The sequence below is a fragment of the Cydia pomonella genome, chromosome 21 (genome assembly GCF_033807575.1).
Source record: "Cydia pomonella isolate Wapato2018A chromosome 21, ilCydPomo1, whole genome shotgun sequence".
NCBI classification, from domain to species: Eukaryota; Metazoa; Arthropoda; class Insecta; order Lepidoptera; family Tortricidae; genus Cydia; species Cydia pomonella.
Genome location: NC_084723.1, coordinates 8,212,856 through 8,232,134, shown reverse-complemented (window position 1 = coordinate 8,232,134; position 19,279 = coordinate 8,212,856). Strand labels below are relative to the sequence as shown.

Genomic DNA, 19,279 nt, shown 5'->3' with positions numbered 1-19,279 from the left:
ATGCAGGGAGAACCTTATGAAAATACAGAGAACAGCATGCATGGCTATTACCGGGGCGTTTAGAACAACGCCAACAGCGGCGATGGAGGTACTGCTAGACCTCCCGCCGCTACATCTGGTGATACAATCTGAGGCGCGGAAATCGCTACACAGGCTGGCTCTAACAGGCCTATGGAGCGATAGCAAGCCAAAGACTAAACACACAAACATGGAATGTGACAATTTCATGGAAAGGATAACGAATATGGGCTGCGATAAGATGCAACCCAAGTTTGTGTTCCGTAAGAATTTTGAAGTTAAAGTTCCAACAAGGGCTGAATGGACCGAAGGTCTTCAAGCACCAAATTCGGATGAAAACGACATCATATGGTACACAGACGGGTCCAAGACAGTATCTGGTACGGGGGCAGGCATTTATGCAAATGACTTAAGTTGTAGCATAAGCATGGGTAATTACGCTACTGTCTTCCAAGCCGAGACGTACGCTATAATTGCCTGTGTGCATGAGAATATAGTTAGGCAAACCCAAGGGAAGAATATCTATATACTCAGTGACAGTCAGGCTGCACTCAAGGCGCTCAGGGCGCCCAGAGTGGACTCTAGACTGGTGTACAATGGTGTCCAAGCTCTGAACGAGCTTGGAAGACAAAATAGAGTGCAACTGGTATGGATTCCAGGGCACGAGGGATTCATAGGCAATGAAAATGCAGATGAACTTGCCAGAGCCGGATCCGCAAGTAACCACATAGGTCCGGAACCATTCGTGGGGCTCTCACAGGGAACCATTATAACGGCTATTAAAGACCACACTAGGACGAGACACCAAAAAGAATGGGACAGTCTGACGGGTCTAAAGCACTCAAAGCTCTTCATAACAAGAAGTAGACTCCGGTTGGAGCAAAAAGCTATGGAAACTTAGCAGGAGACAACTCCAAATTATAACAGGGGTGTTTACGGGCCATTATGGGGTCAAAGGGGTTTTGGCCAGGATGGGACACTCTGACAACACCGATTGTCGAATGTGTGGTGAAGAGGAAGAGACAGTAACACACCTAATGTGTGAATGTCACGCCCTCGCCAGACAAAGAATGAAAGACTTTGGAGCAGGCTATCTGGAACCAAAGGAATTCAAAAGGCTACCCATAAGCTCCATCATCCGACACATGGAAATGGTCAAAAAGGCTCTTGAGTAGCTAATGGGTCTTTCCTTAGGGGGCAACTACACAAAAGATCCCTATGGGTCGAAGTGTATCCGCAAGGGCCCCCGGTAATCAGAAGATAAGATAAGATAAGGTACTGAATGCATAATTAACTAATTATTCCTACTACTTTTCTAAAACGAAAATCGCGTTATTAGCTTACCAAAGATTTATTAACACTTCATGCCTATTCGCTAAGTCATCAACAGTATGTACCTACTCAACAATCAATTAAAGACCAAGCTGTCAGCAGTTTCAAGAAATTGGATTTTTAATTAGATTTTGTCCCATATATATTGCAGTCTACAAGTTCAAATCTCTTTCAAACAACATGTTGTTTTTTAAAGAAATATGTTGTGCTGTTATGTTGTGCGTAGTTTTCAACGGGTCAGGATTTAAATTATATGATGCTGAACCGCGTAAGTAACTTTTTTCGTCAAATAAATTTAATTATTCTAGACTTTTTGGACCCGGGTACGTCCTTAAACTACGTCCAAAAGAGAGGTATGGGCATTGTGAATGTCATCTCGCTTTGTGTGGTAGGGCACAGCCAGTGGATGTCATTCCAGATCTAGAGCAGAGCCCAACTGGAGAAGTACCTCCACCTTACAGAAAACAGCAGCCAAATAACACTAGACCCTACTCATAGTGTTGTGTTCCTGCCGGTGAGTAAGGTTGCCAGAGCTCAACGATGGGGGCGGGTTTAGGGTCGGCAACGCGCATGTAGCTCCTCTGGAGTTGCAGGCGTCCATAGGCTACGGAGACTGCTTACCATCAGGCGGGCCGTATGCTTGTTTGCCACCGACGTAGTATAAAAAAAAACTTAAAAGTATTATACATGAATCTTCTTGGAAAAGCAATATATGCACTTACATATATGTCACCGTAAAATTATAAATACTCGTTAGTTTACAATCTAAAAAAAGCCTGGTGGCCTAGCGGTAAGAGCGTACTTTCAATCCGGAGTTTGCGGGTTCAAACCCCGGCTCGTACCAATGACTTTTTAGGAACTTATGTACGATATATCATTGATATTTAACAAACATCGTGAGGAAATCGGACTAATCCCAATAAAGCCTCGTTTACCCTCTGGGTTGGAAGGTCAGATGGCAGTGGCTTTCGTAAAAACTAGTGCCTACGCCAATTCTGGGGATTAGTTGTCAAGCGGACCAGGCTCCCATGAGCCGTGGCAAAAATGCCGGGACAAAGCGAGGAAGAAGCGACTCGTCCGTTTACAATCTCGCTAGTCAAATTGTAAATTGACGGTAGGAATTTTACAAACTAACCTAACCTAACCTATAGATTGTAAACTAACGGGTGAACAATCTTACGGTGTCATACATACTCGTAATACTTGTAATAGCCTTATATGATAGCATTGGTACTTTTTAAATAACTTACATTTTTAAATGTTCGCGAAATTCTACGCAATACTTTGCTTCTCACCTTTATAACCTAGAAGCTAACTCGAACGACATAATTTGACGTATGAGAAATAAATATCTTTATGTCGGAAAGGGACAAAACATATGTAAACTAATTGATTCAAATGTACATTTTGCATCAAAAAGATATCTTAAGCTAACTCGAAAGACATAATGCGACGTATGACTAATAAATATCTTTATGTCGGAAAGGGACAAAACATATATAAACTAAACGTACATTTTACATCAAAATAGTTATTTGTACAACAAGAGAGCAAAGTTTGATATTTCTTCGAGTGCTTGTTTTGAGTCCCGTGCAAGCGAAAGATTCTATAATAGATTCACGAGCATAGCGAGTGAATCTAATTTAGAATCTTGAGCGTAGTAAGGGACTCAAAAGCGCACGAGATGTAAATAACTTTGATCTCGTGTAGTACACAAAATTTTTCACGTCAGTCAGCCATCAAAAATACAACCTGAAAAAATGTAATCCGTCTTCATCACTATTTCACTCATGTTTTCGGAAGGTATTCTAACAATTAACTTTAATTACCGCAATAAAACAAAACGAAATAAATTTCAATAAAATGATACGAAAATAATGAATTAACGAATATCAACTGACAGCTCAATCGTCAACTTTTTTTGTTAAAAAAAACTTTTTAAGATACGGTCCGAATTGCGGATACTACTATTTGTCAACTATAGTAGAGATCGTTAAAAGTCGTTAAGTAGAATTATTTACTGCGTAACAATTGCGTAAATTTGTATAAGTACATTGTTTGATTGTATAATAAAATACGTAAAATATGGTATTTTTATTAAATTTTAAACTTTTATTTCATTAATTAATTATTACGAATGAAGACTCGTAGGGTGTTTTGGAACGATGCGGTCTGACTTATTTCGGGGGTCTATTATAAACTGTCAATATATCGTTGAATTACGTATGCAATTTTTTTGTCTCTTTCTTTTTGCTAATGACGTGAAAGGGACAAAAACAATAGAATCCAAATACTTCGAACTTGTATTAGGCCCCGCACGTTCAAATGACATTCGAATATGAAGGTCACTTGAATGTTATTTTGTCTCACTCAGTGAGCAAAATGCGATTTTGCTCACTGTTTTTAAGCAGCAAATTACCCTTGTTCCAGCTGCTGACGTGAAAAGATAATATCTTTAATTTATCATGAGCGCATGAATTTCGCTCGCACTTGACCTTACATATTGTATCAACGCGAGCGAGACCCCTGGAAATGATAACAAAAAACATAATTTACATATATGATCCTTTTTTAATTCCATTTAAAAAAAAAATTATTCATGTGTATAATAGACATAATTTTTTTTTATTTAACACCACATTGAAAAATGTTTATAGGCAATACTACAAAACATTACAAGCCTTAGAATTAGACTAAATAACAAGATAATAAATAAGATGTAATGTTTTGAAGGGATGTGTCCCACCGAGTTTCTTGCCGGTCCCATATTGGGATACACTCCTACAATTATGGAGGGATTTAAATCTTCTCGGGTCCGAGGTGTAAGGTTAGAGCTGGCGTAACTTTATTTGACGTACATTGATTATGCCTTCTTGGTAAATAAATTATATTTATCTTTATTCATATCAAAATATTAGTTTATATTGGCCTGCTGGATACTGAAAATTCAATGTAGTATTATATTTTAAGTTCTCAGAGGCGCACCAAAAATAAAACTTGACTGGCGAAGAGCTGGAGGAGGTCCTGAACATAGACCCCGGCGGCGAGTACACCACCATGAACTTCCAGTATGAGCACGACCAGTACCTGGGGCAGTTTGAAAACAGCGATAAGGGAGAGCGATGCTATAACGATCATGTCAGGTGCTTGACATCCATCATGTAAGTCTCCTTTCTTCCTGTTTCCCTATTTTGGTATGTAGGTCTCGAATCATATTCTTCCACAGACTCCGGTCCTGGGCAGTTTGGAAAACCACCTTCTCACCTCATCCTCTTTACAACCAACTCTTGCCCCGCAGAACGGCGTCAAGTAAATTTAGGGCGACCATGTTTCCTTTGCACCATCAAAGCATAGCTTTTTTGGATAGGTGTTAGGTTTTTGAGGATATGCTCAATTCAATACTATTTTTACGTCTGGATCCCCTTATATATGAGTGCTTGCACTTTAACTCTCCATAAGTGAGCGTTTGTGATATATTTAAGCCAAATGATACGCATATCATGTAAGTACTTTAGAATAACAATAAAAAATAAGCTTGAATGGAGGTTCTGAACATAGACCCCGGCGGCGAGTACACCACCATGCAGTTCCAATACGAGCACGATCAGTATCTAGGGTAGTTCGATGGCATCAATAAGGGAGAGCGATGCTATAACGACCATGTCAGGTGCTTGACATCCATCATGTAAGTATCTTAGCTCATCTAAAACACAAAATTTCATAATGTAGCTCAAACAGTTATTGATAAATTAACGTTTAAAACCGCCATTATTGGGACTGACTGACTTATAGATCAAAAACCTGTCATAAACCTAACCCACTTCCGGATTACTTCATTATTAGAAAAACAAATTATAAAGGATTCGATTTGGCTACTTTTTACCAATAAACCAAATTTTAGAAAAGTACCAAAGACAAATATAATATACGTAAAAACTAGTCAAGACAAATCCTTTATAAATTGAGGACTTTCGACACAGCACAGAACTTGGCACCCATATAGATCTCAATTCTTTTGTCAGGGAGTCAACAACGATCCATATTCTTAATATATGAACTTGACCCTCATTTAACATTTATGTTTATGTTGGTATTAAATATAATTAATAATCAAACGAACTTACCTGTGAAGTTTGATTACAATTATGCGAGTATCCAAATCCAAGACAACAAATATAATTTACTAGCAGCAGTACACGTTATCGTGCAGTCCAAGTCACACATTTTAGAGATTATAGTATTTAAAAAACAAGTTCGCGCTGTCCCTCTCACTCGCTACGCTGCGTTCCTGCTTCGACATCGCTCCTCCAGTACTCATTATTTCAGAGTTATTTTTGTGTTATTAACAGAGACTATTTTATTTTCATTTTTGGGGATGGGGGGCGGGTCTTTGTTGTCTTGGATTTGGATACTCGCATAATTGTAATCAAACTTCACAGGTAAGTTCGTTTGATTATTAATTATACTTCGTATCCAAATCCAAGACAACAAATATAATTTACTAGCAGATGTTCAGAGCTTTGTATTTAAATTCAAATCCTGAATGCGAAAATAAAATAAAATATCGATATCAAATCAGTATGTTACGAACATACTGATATTATTGATTTTGACTAAAGAGAACAACGTACCACCTAGAAGTTATTAATTTATATCCAATTTAAATAATTATTTATGTATCCACATAGTATAAATGTAAAATGTATGTATAGCATAATAAAATTAAGGAGTGAAATTGCTCTTGGTATTTCATTTCGTTAATATTAAAAAAGTATAAAACTTTCTTTGATTTCACTGTAGTATATTGATAAAGTTGTATATATCTTAATATTCACAAGGTACAACTATTTTTATGTCATTTACAAGCCAGGACGCCATTAAGTGTAAATGTGTTTTCAAGCTTTAGTTGGCTCTAAATAAGTTTTAGATGGGCATTTTCTGTCTGTAACCATATAAACAAACCATTTTGTATAATTTAGAATTTACCAACCATTTTCTGGATGTAATTACAACGGAGACAAACAAGCATACGGCCTGCCTGATGGTAAACAATCACCGTAGCCTATGAATGCCCGCTACTGCAGAGGTATATTACATGCGCGTTACTGACCCTAAAATATAATCTAATTTTATGTTACGACACTTTAAAGTTAATTTTGAATACAGCAATCAATACTTTCCTCGGTAAATAGCCTTTGAGTGAGGTAGATAAAGGAGAATTTTCTTCATTGTAAAGCTACCATAAATATCAAGGCTATATGTAAGTACTTTAAAACTAAGTCTGGACAATTACTAGTAGAGTATCCTGTAGGTATTAAGTATTTGAAACTTATCACTTTGAAAATATAGATGGACTAATTTTAGTTATTACCACAGATCAAGAAATAGTAATATGATATTATTTATAACTAAATAGCTAATCTCATCTGCTTATGCGTATCTGAACGATGATGGCTACTACGCTATCAAGTGGCAAAGAACTTAGGTAGATTATGTTGTTGAGTTATGATATATTTGTGAACAAAATATCTGGCATGACTTGTAACTTGTACTTCATTTTAAGGAGTAACATTTTTTAACGTTACCTACAATAAAACTGTACAGTGTGCATTGCGACGAAAAATGAAAACTATTTAAGCTTTCTTTTACAGCAAGACAATATGACAACCCGAGCATTTACATTTCAGACAATAATAATGTTATTGTTAAAGGATTTCAACCCTTTATTGCGATTATTAATCTAGCTACTTAGCGCAAGCGACTGCAACACGTGGCAGCATAACTCTAGTTGCATGGTTGCACAATTTACAGCACTTATTTCGCGTCGCGGGATAGTGCATCAACGGCGGTTCACCTCTTGTTTGATGCGGCGATGTTCCCCTGAAGTTTGGAGCTGAGAATCCGTAAGTAAATTGTACCGGATTTATTACATTATGCTCGTTGATATGGTATATTCTTGACAGCATATCAAAGCTGACGTTTGAAGGTATTAGGAGTATATAACAGCGTGATATGAGTACGAATCATAAATTTGGGTTAAAGGGTTTACAGATATATTTTTTCCTATCTGTTGTTTACATACAGCATTTCTTTGTCTGTAAGGGCAATGACATTGCGTACATTTTGTTTAAGGTATTTTAGGCCGCATTAACACCTATTAAATTACCTCAGCGTAACAAGAACCTCCTTTATATTTCATTATTTTTACAAGTCCTGTAAACTTTAGTCTAACCTTAAATATTTTTGCTCTTTAGTCCCTTATATTTACATGCGTAAAGCTACTTCCAATACTATTAAAGTCTTCAATCATTACATTGCATCAACACTGTTATAGTAGAGCAACGTTATATATCTTTGACGATATCATTTTGAGATATGTATAATGACCGACTGTAGACCGAAGAGCGAAGTGACCGAAGAGCGTAGCGACCGAAGTGCGAAGCGACCGAAGAGCGAAGCGACCAAAAGGAGCAAAGCAACCGAAGAACCAAATGACCGAAGCATTATAACCTCGACACTTAAAATGAAGCACATATAGCCTCGACGCTGCGGAAATGGAGGCCTCGATACGATTATTGTGGAATTGTATAGTACATATAACTTAAAGTGCGGCATATATCTTCGTCACTGCGACAGCTGCGACAGCGGACCCCTTGACACAATTATTGTGGAGTAATGATAGCATCCTCACTATGACGTGGGGCAAACTTAACCTCAACACTACGACAGCAGAGCCCTCGACAAAATGATTGTGGAGTAATGATAGCCTCCTCACTATTAAAGTGGGGCAAATATAGCTTCGACGCTGTTAAAGCGGAGCCCTCGACACAATGGTTGTGGAGTAATGATAGCCTCATCACTATTAAAGTGGGGCAAATATAGCTTCGACGCTGTTAAAGCGGAGCCCTCGACACAATGATTGTGGAGTAATGATAGCCTCTTCACTATTAAAGTGGGGCAAATATAGCTTCGACGCTGTGAAAGCGGAGCACTCGACACAATGGTTGTGGAGTAATGATAGCCTCATCACTATTAAAGTGGGGCAAATATAGCTTCAACGCTGTTAAAGCGGAGCCCTCGACACAGTGATTGTGGAGTAATGATAGCCTCATCACTATTAAAGTGGGGCAAATATAGCTTCGACGCTGTTAAAGCGGAGCCCTCGACACAATGGTTGTGGAGTAATGATAGCCTCATCACTATTAAAGTGGGGCAAATATAGCTTCAACGCTGTTAAAGCGGAGCCCTCGACACAATGATTGTGGAGAAATGATAGCCTCTTCACTATTAAAGTGGGGCAAATATAGCTTCGACGCTGTTAAAGCGGAGCCCTCGACACAATGGTTGTGGAGTAATGATAGCCTCATCACTATTAAAGTGGGGCAAATATAGCTTCGACGCTGTTAAAGCGGAGCCCTCGACACAATGATTGTGGAGTAATGATAGCCTCATCACTATTAAAGTGGGGCAAATATAGCTTCAACGCTGTTAAAGCGGAGCCCTCGACACAATGATTGTGGAGTAATGATAGCCTCATCACTATTAAAGTGGGGCAAATATAGCTTCGACGCTGTGAAAGCGGAGCCCTCGACACAATGGTTGTGGAGTAATGATAGCCTCTTCACTATTAAAGTGGGGCAAATATAACCTCGACGCTGTGAAAGCGGAGCCCTCGACACAATGATTGTGGAGTAATGATAGCCTCTTCACTATTAAAGTGGGGCAAATATAGTACCATGTCGACATCTCATTTATAAGAAAATATTTATTTAATATGCGTTTTAATTTTGGACTATTAATTAATGTGCATTATAAAATTACATTAAAACTTTAATCAACACAGTTAATACCGATTTTCTGTTTGATGAATATCTTGTTGCACAGTAAACCTAAGCTTCTAAGTACTCACGGAAAGGAGAATTATTATTAGACGGAGTCCACAATATTACACAAATCAAGTATATCTTTCCATAATATATTTCATTTTAAAATTATATTATATTATGTTAATCAAAGCTGTCTAATAATAACAAAGCGGGTAACTAACTGATGATCAAATTTAGGAGGCGACCACATCGATTGGACCCAAGACTCGACGATACCGCGATGTCCGATTAAAGCCCTACTACCTAATCCGTCATGATCCATACGATAGATTCACTATGGCCCTCATATGGGGCATGGGGCGCACGGTATCGGAGCACGCATAGCACGTCCCGTTTGTATACGTCGATTAATGGCATTAAACACTTTAAACTGTCAGTCAGACTAAATAGTCTTCCAATGTCTTATAGATTGTGTATTGATTGACATTACTCCTGTATATTTATACCTATAGATATCCTCATAAGACGCCTCATTAAACTTGTTGGTACTGTGTATGTACATTTGCATAAAGACGCGTTTTGTTATCATTCATAGGCACTTATTACCAATCGGCAAGGATTACCATTGTTATCTGTTTTATTGTATGGTAGGGTAGATCGGACATGGTAAAAGCCGCTTTCGTGAAACGATTACCTAGTATATATTAACTTTATTCAGATATGGTTTGTATATTTAAATCTGTAATTTAAAAATTATGAGTGAACATTGCATTTTATGCAATCATAAAATGAAATCTAAATAATATTATATTAGTAAATAATACTATAATAGTACGTATTACAATTATTTAAAGTTCAAATTGTAATCTATTTGTAGCCCCATACTTATTTTTTCCGTAATTTATTTATTCAAAAAAGAAGGTAGTTGTAGTAAGTGATTTCGTATGAACGTAAAAATTACTTACTTGATTTCTTAGGTAATAAGTTTATTACGCTAACGAATATACCTACAATTTCAAATTGAAAGTTTAACTGCCATGTAAGTATGGCAAACGAGACTAGACTTGCGAGCTGAATAAACATCAATTTTTCGTTCGAGGGTACGGCGGTCGGCAGTTCAAATAATGTTTTTGATTCTATACTTCTTATTTCAGCGCACAATAAACATTAATCGAAACACAATTAGGTACACATATTTAGAGGAACACTATTTTGCGAAAATACGTGTGACTCGGACTAACACAAAAACATGTAATGAGTACTGGAGGAGCGATGTCGAAGCAGGAACGCAGCGTAAGCGAGTGAGAGGGACAGCGCGAACTTGTTTTTTAAATACTATAATCTCTAAAATGTGTGACTTGGACTGCACGATAACGTGTACTGCTGCTAGTAAATTATATTTTGTTGTCTTGGATTTGGATACGAAGTATAATTCATTTTGTTTCCGTTAAATGATAGTTTTAATTTTAGTGGTAATTTGTGAAAGATATGTACCTAAGGAAGAAATGTATTCTTAAAAATTATGTCAACTTATTTTTAGGCCGACCAGTACCATTCGCATATGAATGAATAAGTATAATTTTGCATGCCAGCTGCTAGTGAAATGTGTGTTTCCCTAATATATTGACTATCTTTTGTACCATGTTTCAAGCAAAATAAATGATTTATGATTTATGGTATGTGTGATTTCAGGGCCGCTTCTCGACCGGTCTGCGGAACAGATTCCATCGGAACCAGAAGTGAATTCGGCTCCATGTGTGACTTGTACCTGGACAATTGCAAGAGACAACAGGGTAAGAACTTCGTTATTAAAGGCTCAAGTAGACGGTGCGAGAATTTGAATGCGAGTTACGTAAGATCGCGCTATTGGATTCATTGATTGAATATAATTATTATTCCTTAGCAGTCGGCAATGTAGCGATACTTGTAAGTGACTTCTCGCGCAACCTGAACGACCCTTAACACTTTCGCTAGCAACGTTTTCGTAGCGCTACGCTCGTTGCCGATCCCAGCGTTTTCCCGCTTTGTAGAGGAAAGAGACTACGAACAGCGAACCCGCCGAGAGGGTTCCCGGTACTCAATTTGTTATTCAAATTCGTAGCGTTGTCCCGGCCTTTGACCATGGCTTATGGGAGCCTGGTAACTATTCCCAATAATACATTTATTTGGCGTAGGCACTAGATTTCAAGAAAGCGACTGCCATCTAAAATTCTCTAGTTAGGTGATATACTATTGTTATTACTCGGTCCGGGAATCTAGCAGCTGTTCATGAGCTGAGGTCGAGCAAGCCTACAAAAAGTTTATGAAATCGCCAAAAAAAACATCCTTTTTACCTCTTTGATATGAAACCATTAAATAATAGGAGTGACATTGTAGACGGCCCGATTCGAACTTTAATATACGTCAAATTTGCTCTATATACGATATGTATCGGATATTTAAGTGTCCAAAGTGACGTCTCTTCAACTAAAAACATCATTTTAGATGGACAGGCAAATTTTTGACGTATCTTAAATTTCGAATCGGGCCGAATGGGTATTAAAATTGCTTGCAAGTTCATATTTACTATTGTTTTAATTCGACTTGTCTTATTTCAGCCTATTGGACCGTCATCGATAGCGGGAACTGCACTAGAGCTGCGACAGTATATATTTATGATTTTGACGAAACAAAAACCATTAAATCTTCAGGCAGATAAAAAATAACTATGTGATGAAAATAAACACAGTGCTACCAACAAGAAAATTATTTTAGCCGAACCATACCTACAATTTCAAAGCATTAAAGTGGGTAAAAATAAATTATTTCAATAGTGTTTTTATTTATTATTCATCGCCTGAAAATCATAATATAAATAATTAAATAAATAATGAATAAATATAGGACATTATTACACAAATTAACTAAGCCCCACTTAATAAGAGGGCTTGTGTTGTGGGTACTCAAACAACAATATACATAATAAATAAATACTTACATACATACAAGCATACAACACACCGAAGACTCAGGAACAAATATCTGGCGTCATCGCACAAATAAATGCCCTTACCGGGATTTGAACCCAGAAACCATCGGCTTCGTAGGCAGGGTCACTACCCACTAGACCAATCCATCCATTCTATAGTTTCATTTTGAGACATTTTAACATACTTCAAAGAAAAAGGGAAAGTTATCAATATGATTTTTAGGGTTCCGTATCGCAAAAAGAAAAAACGGAACCCTCCTAGAAACATTTTCTTTTTTTTGTTGTCTGTCTGTTAAGACCCTTTATCTCGAGAACGCGTGGAGGTATCGAATTGAAATTAAAACCATATACTGAGGTCTACAGACCCTTGAAGCTGTAAAAAATCAAACTTCTAAGTTAACCTAAAAAGCGACGGTCGTTTATGCCGCAAAAAACGTATATTTGGACACTTAAGAGAATCACTGCCCGTTGACCTATAACTATAACTAAGTGACCTATAACTAAGTGATATCGTCCTATATTACAAGTACAGGGAAACATTTGAAAACTATAGAGTAATGAAGAGAAAAAAACTTTGTACGTTTGACTCGCACTTTCCGGTTTTTTTGTTTCAGTACCCCTAGTGTAAATAAATTCGATTTTGAAACGTGACGTACGCGTTTGCGTTTAGTCTCATTTTCTATGGGTTTTTGAACAGCGCGCCAAGCGGGACGTTTTGGAAAGTCAAAAATCTCATACAAAATGACACTTGACGCAAACGCATACGTCACGTTTCGCTGTCGAAAATATTTACACTAGAGATACAGACCTCCGTCTTTTCTGAACCGACTTGGAAAATTATTATATTTAGTTTAAAAGTGTGTTATGAAAAAAACACAAAAGTAAAATATTATCCCATTTATACATATTCGACCTGATTCGAAGAATGATTAAGACACGTTTAAGATCTTGGAAAGATCGATAACTAAACAACATGTTAAAAATGAGACCTTGGTATCTACGATATTTCTAATGTTAAAGTGACATTGGTTGCCCGAATCGATCTGTTTCTGTCAATTATACGACATATCTACAAACGATATCTAAATGAGAACTTATCTAAACCAGAACTTATCGTGATCGTATCTCATTCTTCGAATCGGGCCGATAGTACCGACTAAATTATTATAATACGAATACGATATGAATTGCAATATGAAATAATGTTTGAAGCCAAATGATGATGATGTCCTCCCAGACGTATCCGTCGACGGCGACATCCTGACAAGTTATTTTTATTTTTATTAATATTGTTTTTAAATATTATTTATTAACTATTACGCGCATGGGCGCGAGCGTGACTTGCAAATCCAAATTTAGTTTTGATTTAGATGAGTTGTATGTATACTTGTAGGAGGGCTTGGGCCCAGTTTTTCGGAGCTGACGTTTGGCGTCAAGATCTTCAAGCCGGGTGCGTTCAAAGTTGTCAAGACCCGTACTGACAGCAGCTCGCCAGTCCGATCTCCGAGTCGCAAGCTCCTCCCACGACTCGCAAGATATGCCGGTGGCCAACAGATGGCGTTTTACGACATCCTTGTAGCGTAGGTATTGCCCGCCAGCCTTACGTTTACCTGAGGCTAGCTCAGAGTAAAATACTTTTTTTGGCAGTCTTGATAGTTACAATACCGGTCAATAGTAGGCTAAACAACTAATGAATAGCTTTCTTTCTTATCAAGCCGCACCAGGGTCGTCATTCAGTTCGAGTGTGTTGACGCTTTAAATATTTTGCTTGGTACCGACTTCAAACATACTAGTTGGTACCAATATTGGTATATTAGGTATCCCTTTTATATGGCACCGACTTTCGGTGCCATATAAAAGGGATACTTAATATAATATTTTGACCTTTTGGAAGTCGGTATTCTTTTTAATTTAGATATGTATTAACCGATATCAATTTAAAAAAATTCAATACTGATTCTGGTATTTTCTGTACGATGTGACTTAATTTAGCGACATATTTTTTTCAGCCTGAAAAAGCAGTGAAACACAACCTTTGTGCCAACGCGTGTAAAGGCACTCACGTACTCCCCATTCGGTATCCATTCGATTAAAGAAACGTTCCTTACCAGCAAACATCCTAAATGCACAATCAACAACATTCAATATTGACTCATGCTTGTTTGAGTTTAGGTTCAAGTTCGAATGGTCGAGAATATCTGTTAGTGCATTTTCTTATTTGGACGTGTAACATGCCAAACACTTCGCCGTCGTGTGTGAACGGACTTTATGACGTTGCGGTTCTTGACAGATGTTATGGCGGTTCTATAATGAATTCGATGCTTTTTGCAATAATGTCAGCATTCCTGTTTGGGTAAAATAGTATTTTATACAATCGTGATCTAATAGAGAACTTTTCAGTCGAGTACCGTGTTTACGCAATGAAGCATGCTGAGTTGCCTTAGAAGGGTACGATATTGAAAAGCTTGACTATATCACTATGGTATACAATATATTTTCTACGAGTCATCTACTTGTAAAATAATACTTTTTTACTATAAAATAATAATGAAAATTGGTAAGTAAGTATATTGCAAAAGACATAAATTCGCGACTCCCCCGCACTTCCCGCTCGTTTATGTATTTTCTATGGGGAGCGCGGCGGCACGTGATTGGTCTTTTTTTATTGTTGACTACAGCTACAGTTGAGCTGAGAAAAGTACGCAATTATAGTGTGGCGTACGAAATCTTAATTCAATCATTGCACGTGTAGACAATCTATTTTTAGTATGAGATTATGCGAGATATTATGCGACTTTTCTGTTGACATCATAAAATAACAGAGCTAATCCGTTAACATGTAACTAAAATTGCATTTTTTGTATTGTTGCGGTACTTGCGATAGTGATCTACTTATATGAATTGTTAGTTTGGTTCAGGAAGTTAACAGTTTAGATACAAAAATGATTTGATGGTAGGCACATTTAACCAATACATAGGTAGGATAGGTTCGTTAGGTTGCTTCAGATGCCCGAAGGGCAAACTGTCCAAAAATCAGGAATCGAGACAAAGATGTTCACATTTCACGATTATGCTTAGGAATTTCACAATCGACCGCTGACATATATCTACATACAAATTCTGAAGCAAAGTAAGCACCAGGCAGTTTTGTGGTACCTAATTTTGGTAATGGGCTCAGGCAGTGTTGAACAACCTACACGCGTCTTTGAAACCTTATTGGGTTCCCAATACATAACAGTTACACAGACCTATTTTTTTTTTTTTTTTTTTTATACTACGTCGGTGGCAAACAAGCATACGGCCCGCCTGATGGTAAGCAGTCTCCGTAGCCTATGTACGCCTGCAACTCCAGAGGAGTTACATGCGCGTTGCCGACCCTAAACCCCCCCCCCCCCCCCCTCGTTGAGCTCTGGCAACCTTACTTACCGGCAGGAACACAACACTATGACCTAATTCTAATAATTAGTTACAGATTCTTTAAAATTCCCAATAGTAAAAACAGAAGGCTGATTCTAATTCTACAGTAAAAGTATTATGGTTTTGATCTTGCATACGACCTTGACGATAGTTTACGCTGATTAGTGCGTGCAAAATGTACTGATAGTCATGTCATTAGACATCTCGCACGCATTTTGGTACGCGTGAGGTGCACTGTGATTCATGTCGAAGTCGTGTTATAACTAAATCAAATCAACACTCTAAAATAATTCTTCAATAAAAAAGCGTTTCAAAACGTAGCTGGGAGCAATCACTAGTATATGAGAAAAGAATTGGTAATTAAGTTTATCGACGTCAGAACGTATCAGCTAGTTTTTTCCCTTAATACTCGATATCTGTAAAACAGTGCCAAAGAGATCGCTTTTTAGCGACAAGACCGCATGTTATTACCTACTTTTTAACTGAATTTAATTTAATGTGATTTTTTATTTGTATAGAGCTATTGGAGCCCAATAAAGAATATTTACTTATTGTATCAGAATACTCCTCCAGGTTGCCAACGCCTGCTATAGGCAGTTAATCTACTTGTATTAAAAGTACTGTGACTCGACTGATTTCTTAATTCCATTAACGGCGCAAATCAAGTCGTCAGCTTGATCGATGGCTCATTTCTTATCTTTAGAGAAAAGTAGTAAAATGTATTAGATCTATTGGCAGTTAACACATTCCGCTTTTAAATCTTGGAATAGTTCAGACCTATCGGTTAAAAGGTAGACGTTAATACCACAAATGGAGGCGTACCAAATGTTTTAATTAAATGAGTGTGCGTTAATTTAATTATCACAGAAACGACTAACATAAAATGAGAATTAAAATATAAATCGTTTCGCCACTGAGTATTTTTATTCGTAATTTTAAAACCAATTGAAATGATGTCACTGAAATTACTTTTTAAGGTTAATAATCCAGGGATTCGAGCCATACCTGTAAGGACGATGCCATTAAAATCCCATGGATTGATATTTCTTCTTTCGATAGAGGTATTCAAAATTTCGCCGCTCCCAACAACATCTGTAGGGCGAGTGCCATTAAAGTGTTTAATACTTACTTAATAAATTAATAATAATGACTTATAAATTTATGAAACTTATGATGAAATGAAAATGTTGCCAAGACGAGACAAGACCATATAAAGGCTCGCACTCTCAAAAAGTCATCAGATCTCTTGTAAAGCCTAAGCCTAAAAAGCTTCTAACCCTACAAGCCCTAACTTTATAAACTTTACACCTTATAGTCAAAATATGTGGCTTGGCAGTTTCGTTACTACAAAAAATATTGTATAATAAATAATAATGGATAGTGAGTAAAACTTTTCACCTTACGCCCACGTGACGGTAGCAAACACGGCCAAGCCACTTATTTTGACTAAGGTGTAAAGTTTGTGAAGTTAGGGCTTTTAGAGCTTGGCTTTACAAGAGATCTGATGACTTTTTGACAGTGCGAGCCTTATTGTCTCGTCTTGGCAACATTTTACATGAAATTGTTTGTGATGGGATATAAATATATTAAACCTATTTATTCGTAACGGGGAATAAGTTTTTGGCAAAAAAATAATTTTTGGTACAAGCTTTTATTGCTGACTGTACTTTTTTTCCACAGGTAACTAATACTCATCGAGACAATTCTAAAAACCCCAAACACAATTACGTTGCGTTGTTTTATCATAGAGTTCCTATTGCTACCTCCTGTCTCCATCATCAGATCAGCTTGATGGTACCATTGCATTGTCACCCGACTTACATACTCGTATGTATGCAAATTTTCAGCTTCATCGGAAACCGGGAAGTGGGTGAAATTTATTTAAATTTATTTTAAATAAAATCTTGTAAAAAAATAAATGTTGTAAGTAATTTTGTGAGTAATGTCTTGTCACAAGTTTCTCAATTAAAAAAAAATCGTAATGGCCTGGGAAGATGAAATACGTGGGCTTATATAGTTTTGAAGATTTAGATTTTTAGTCCTGTCCGTTAGTCATATCAACTTTGGTACTTACATATATTACAGCTACGTATGTAATTATACATATAAATTATATATACAGATTATGTAACTCATTTATATTTTTGTTAAATTTATATACCTATGTACATATGTAGTTTAGTTTATTTATTTACAGTTGAAAGAGATATTAAAGTATTAGGCAAATAAAGAAAAACATGCTCCACTAACAATAATTTACAAATCTCTCAAATATTTACAGGATGTTGACGAAATCATATTTAAATCAATCTGTTATTCCCGTCTTAATTTGGCAAACGTAAACTTAATTTATTTGACGAACAGAAGCTGTCACTGAATTTAAATTTAAAATGCCCTGTCAAGGGACCATTCCATTTAATTCAAACGAAAATAGGGTATTCTCCTACAAGTCAAATCAGTTTTTTAGAACTGTCAATACGATTTGCCAATACGGAATTAATATGAAAACTATTCTAGTGACGTCACGGTCAAACCACCTACTTTTTTTAGTTCTATTTGATTTATTAAATTTAAATTCCGACAAAATATCTGTGTTTTAAAATAATTATCTGATGCTTAATTTCATGCATGGTGTGAAATAGTTTATTTAACATACAAGAAACATACCCTGTTCTATATGTAGAATATTATACAGACCAATTTGTTGATTGAGAGAAATCCACAACAAGATTAATTCTCACAGTTCAGGTTTCATTCCTATCCCATTCCCATCCACATTGTCAAACACACGAAACTCTCAAATAACATTGCAAGCTCAATCACAGTCGAGTACATCTGCAAGAATACCGAGAGCTCAGCGTTGCTAACAGGTAAAGGATACTTCGAATATGTCTGTTCGTCTGTGGCATAGCAGTTCTCGCACATAAATATCACTACTAAAGGTGTACCATCTAACTGAGGCTTCAGGTTGATGATTATTTTGATTCAGCTGTGATCCCAGTAAGATATATCTATGATATTCTAACGTCAAATTGACATTGGTTGCCCGAATCGAGCTGCTTCTGTCAATTATACGACATAAAAATGATATCTAAATGGGAACTTATCAACCAGAACTATCGTTATCGTATCTCATTCTTCGAATTGGGCCGTTATTGGTTGATGGATTGGCGCTGATTTGATTTTGTAAATTAAGTAAATGGCTGCATGATTTGTAAATATTATAAATAAACTTTTTTTTTTAATATTTAAAATTAGATTTATTTATTTATACAATTACAAATGTCAAAAATACAAATTTAAAACTTAATAAATACTTACAATTAATAATGGAAATCTTAAAATCGACTTACAAAAATCTTAACCTAAATTAAAACAAACTAAGGTTTTAAGAATAACTACAATAAAAGCGACTTTTATTTTAGATATTTGTCAGTTTTTTTATTTGTTATTTTTTCTGTAGGAGTGATAGGCAGCTTCTTTTTAGCGCATTCAGTGGCAACTTTTTACGGACCCGTTTTTCATATTTGCCTGCATCAGCCCGTCACCTGCTGGAATTGTTAAAGTTTTTTGGCTGTTTCATTCTTCTCTTTTAATACACTTTTGATTTGAGCAAAATAATAGTTGAGAGAACGGCACTGCAGGACGTTTGGAGCTCTTACTCTATTCTATGTCAACTACCACATGCGATTTTATACGAAGGAAATTGTATGATTTT

At 36.7% G+C, this 19,279-nt stretch overlaps 1 protein-coding gene across 1 annotated transcript; it reads left to right on the top strand.

Moving 5' to 3' along the window:
- Positions 1 to 1,515: 1,515 nt before the first annotated feature.
- Positions 1,516 to 11,991, top strand: LOC133529634 (uncharacterized). Its single transcript, XM_061867391.1, has 4 exons — positions 1,516 to 1,618; positions 4,321 to 4,511; positions 10,869 to 10,969; positions 11,774 to 11,991. The coding sequence occupies exons 2-4, from the start codon at positions 4,408 to 4,410 to the stop codon at positions 11,872 to 11,874; spliced, it is 306 nt and encodes a 101-aa protein (XP_061723375.1). The 5' UTR covers positions 1,516 to 1,618; positions 4,321 to 4,407; the 3' UTR covers positions 11,875 to 11,991.
- Positions 11,992 to 19,279: the final 7,288 nt, after the last annotated feature.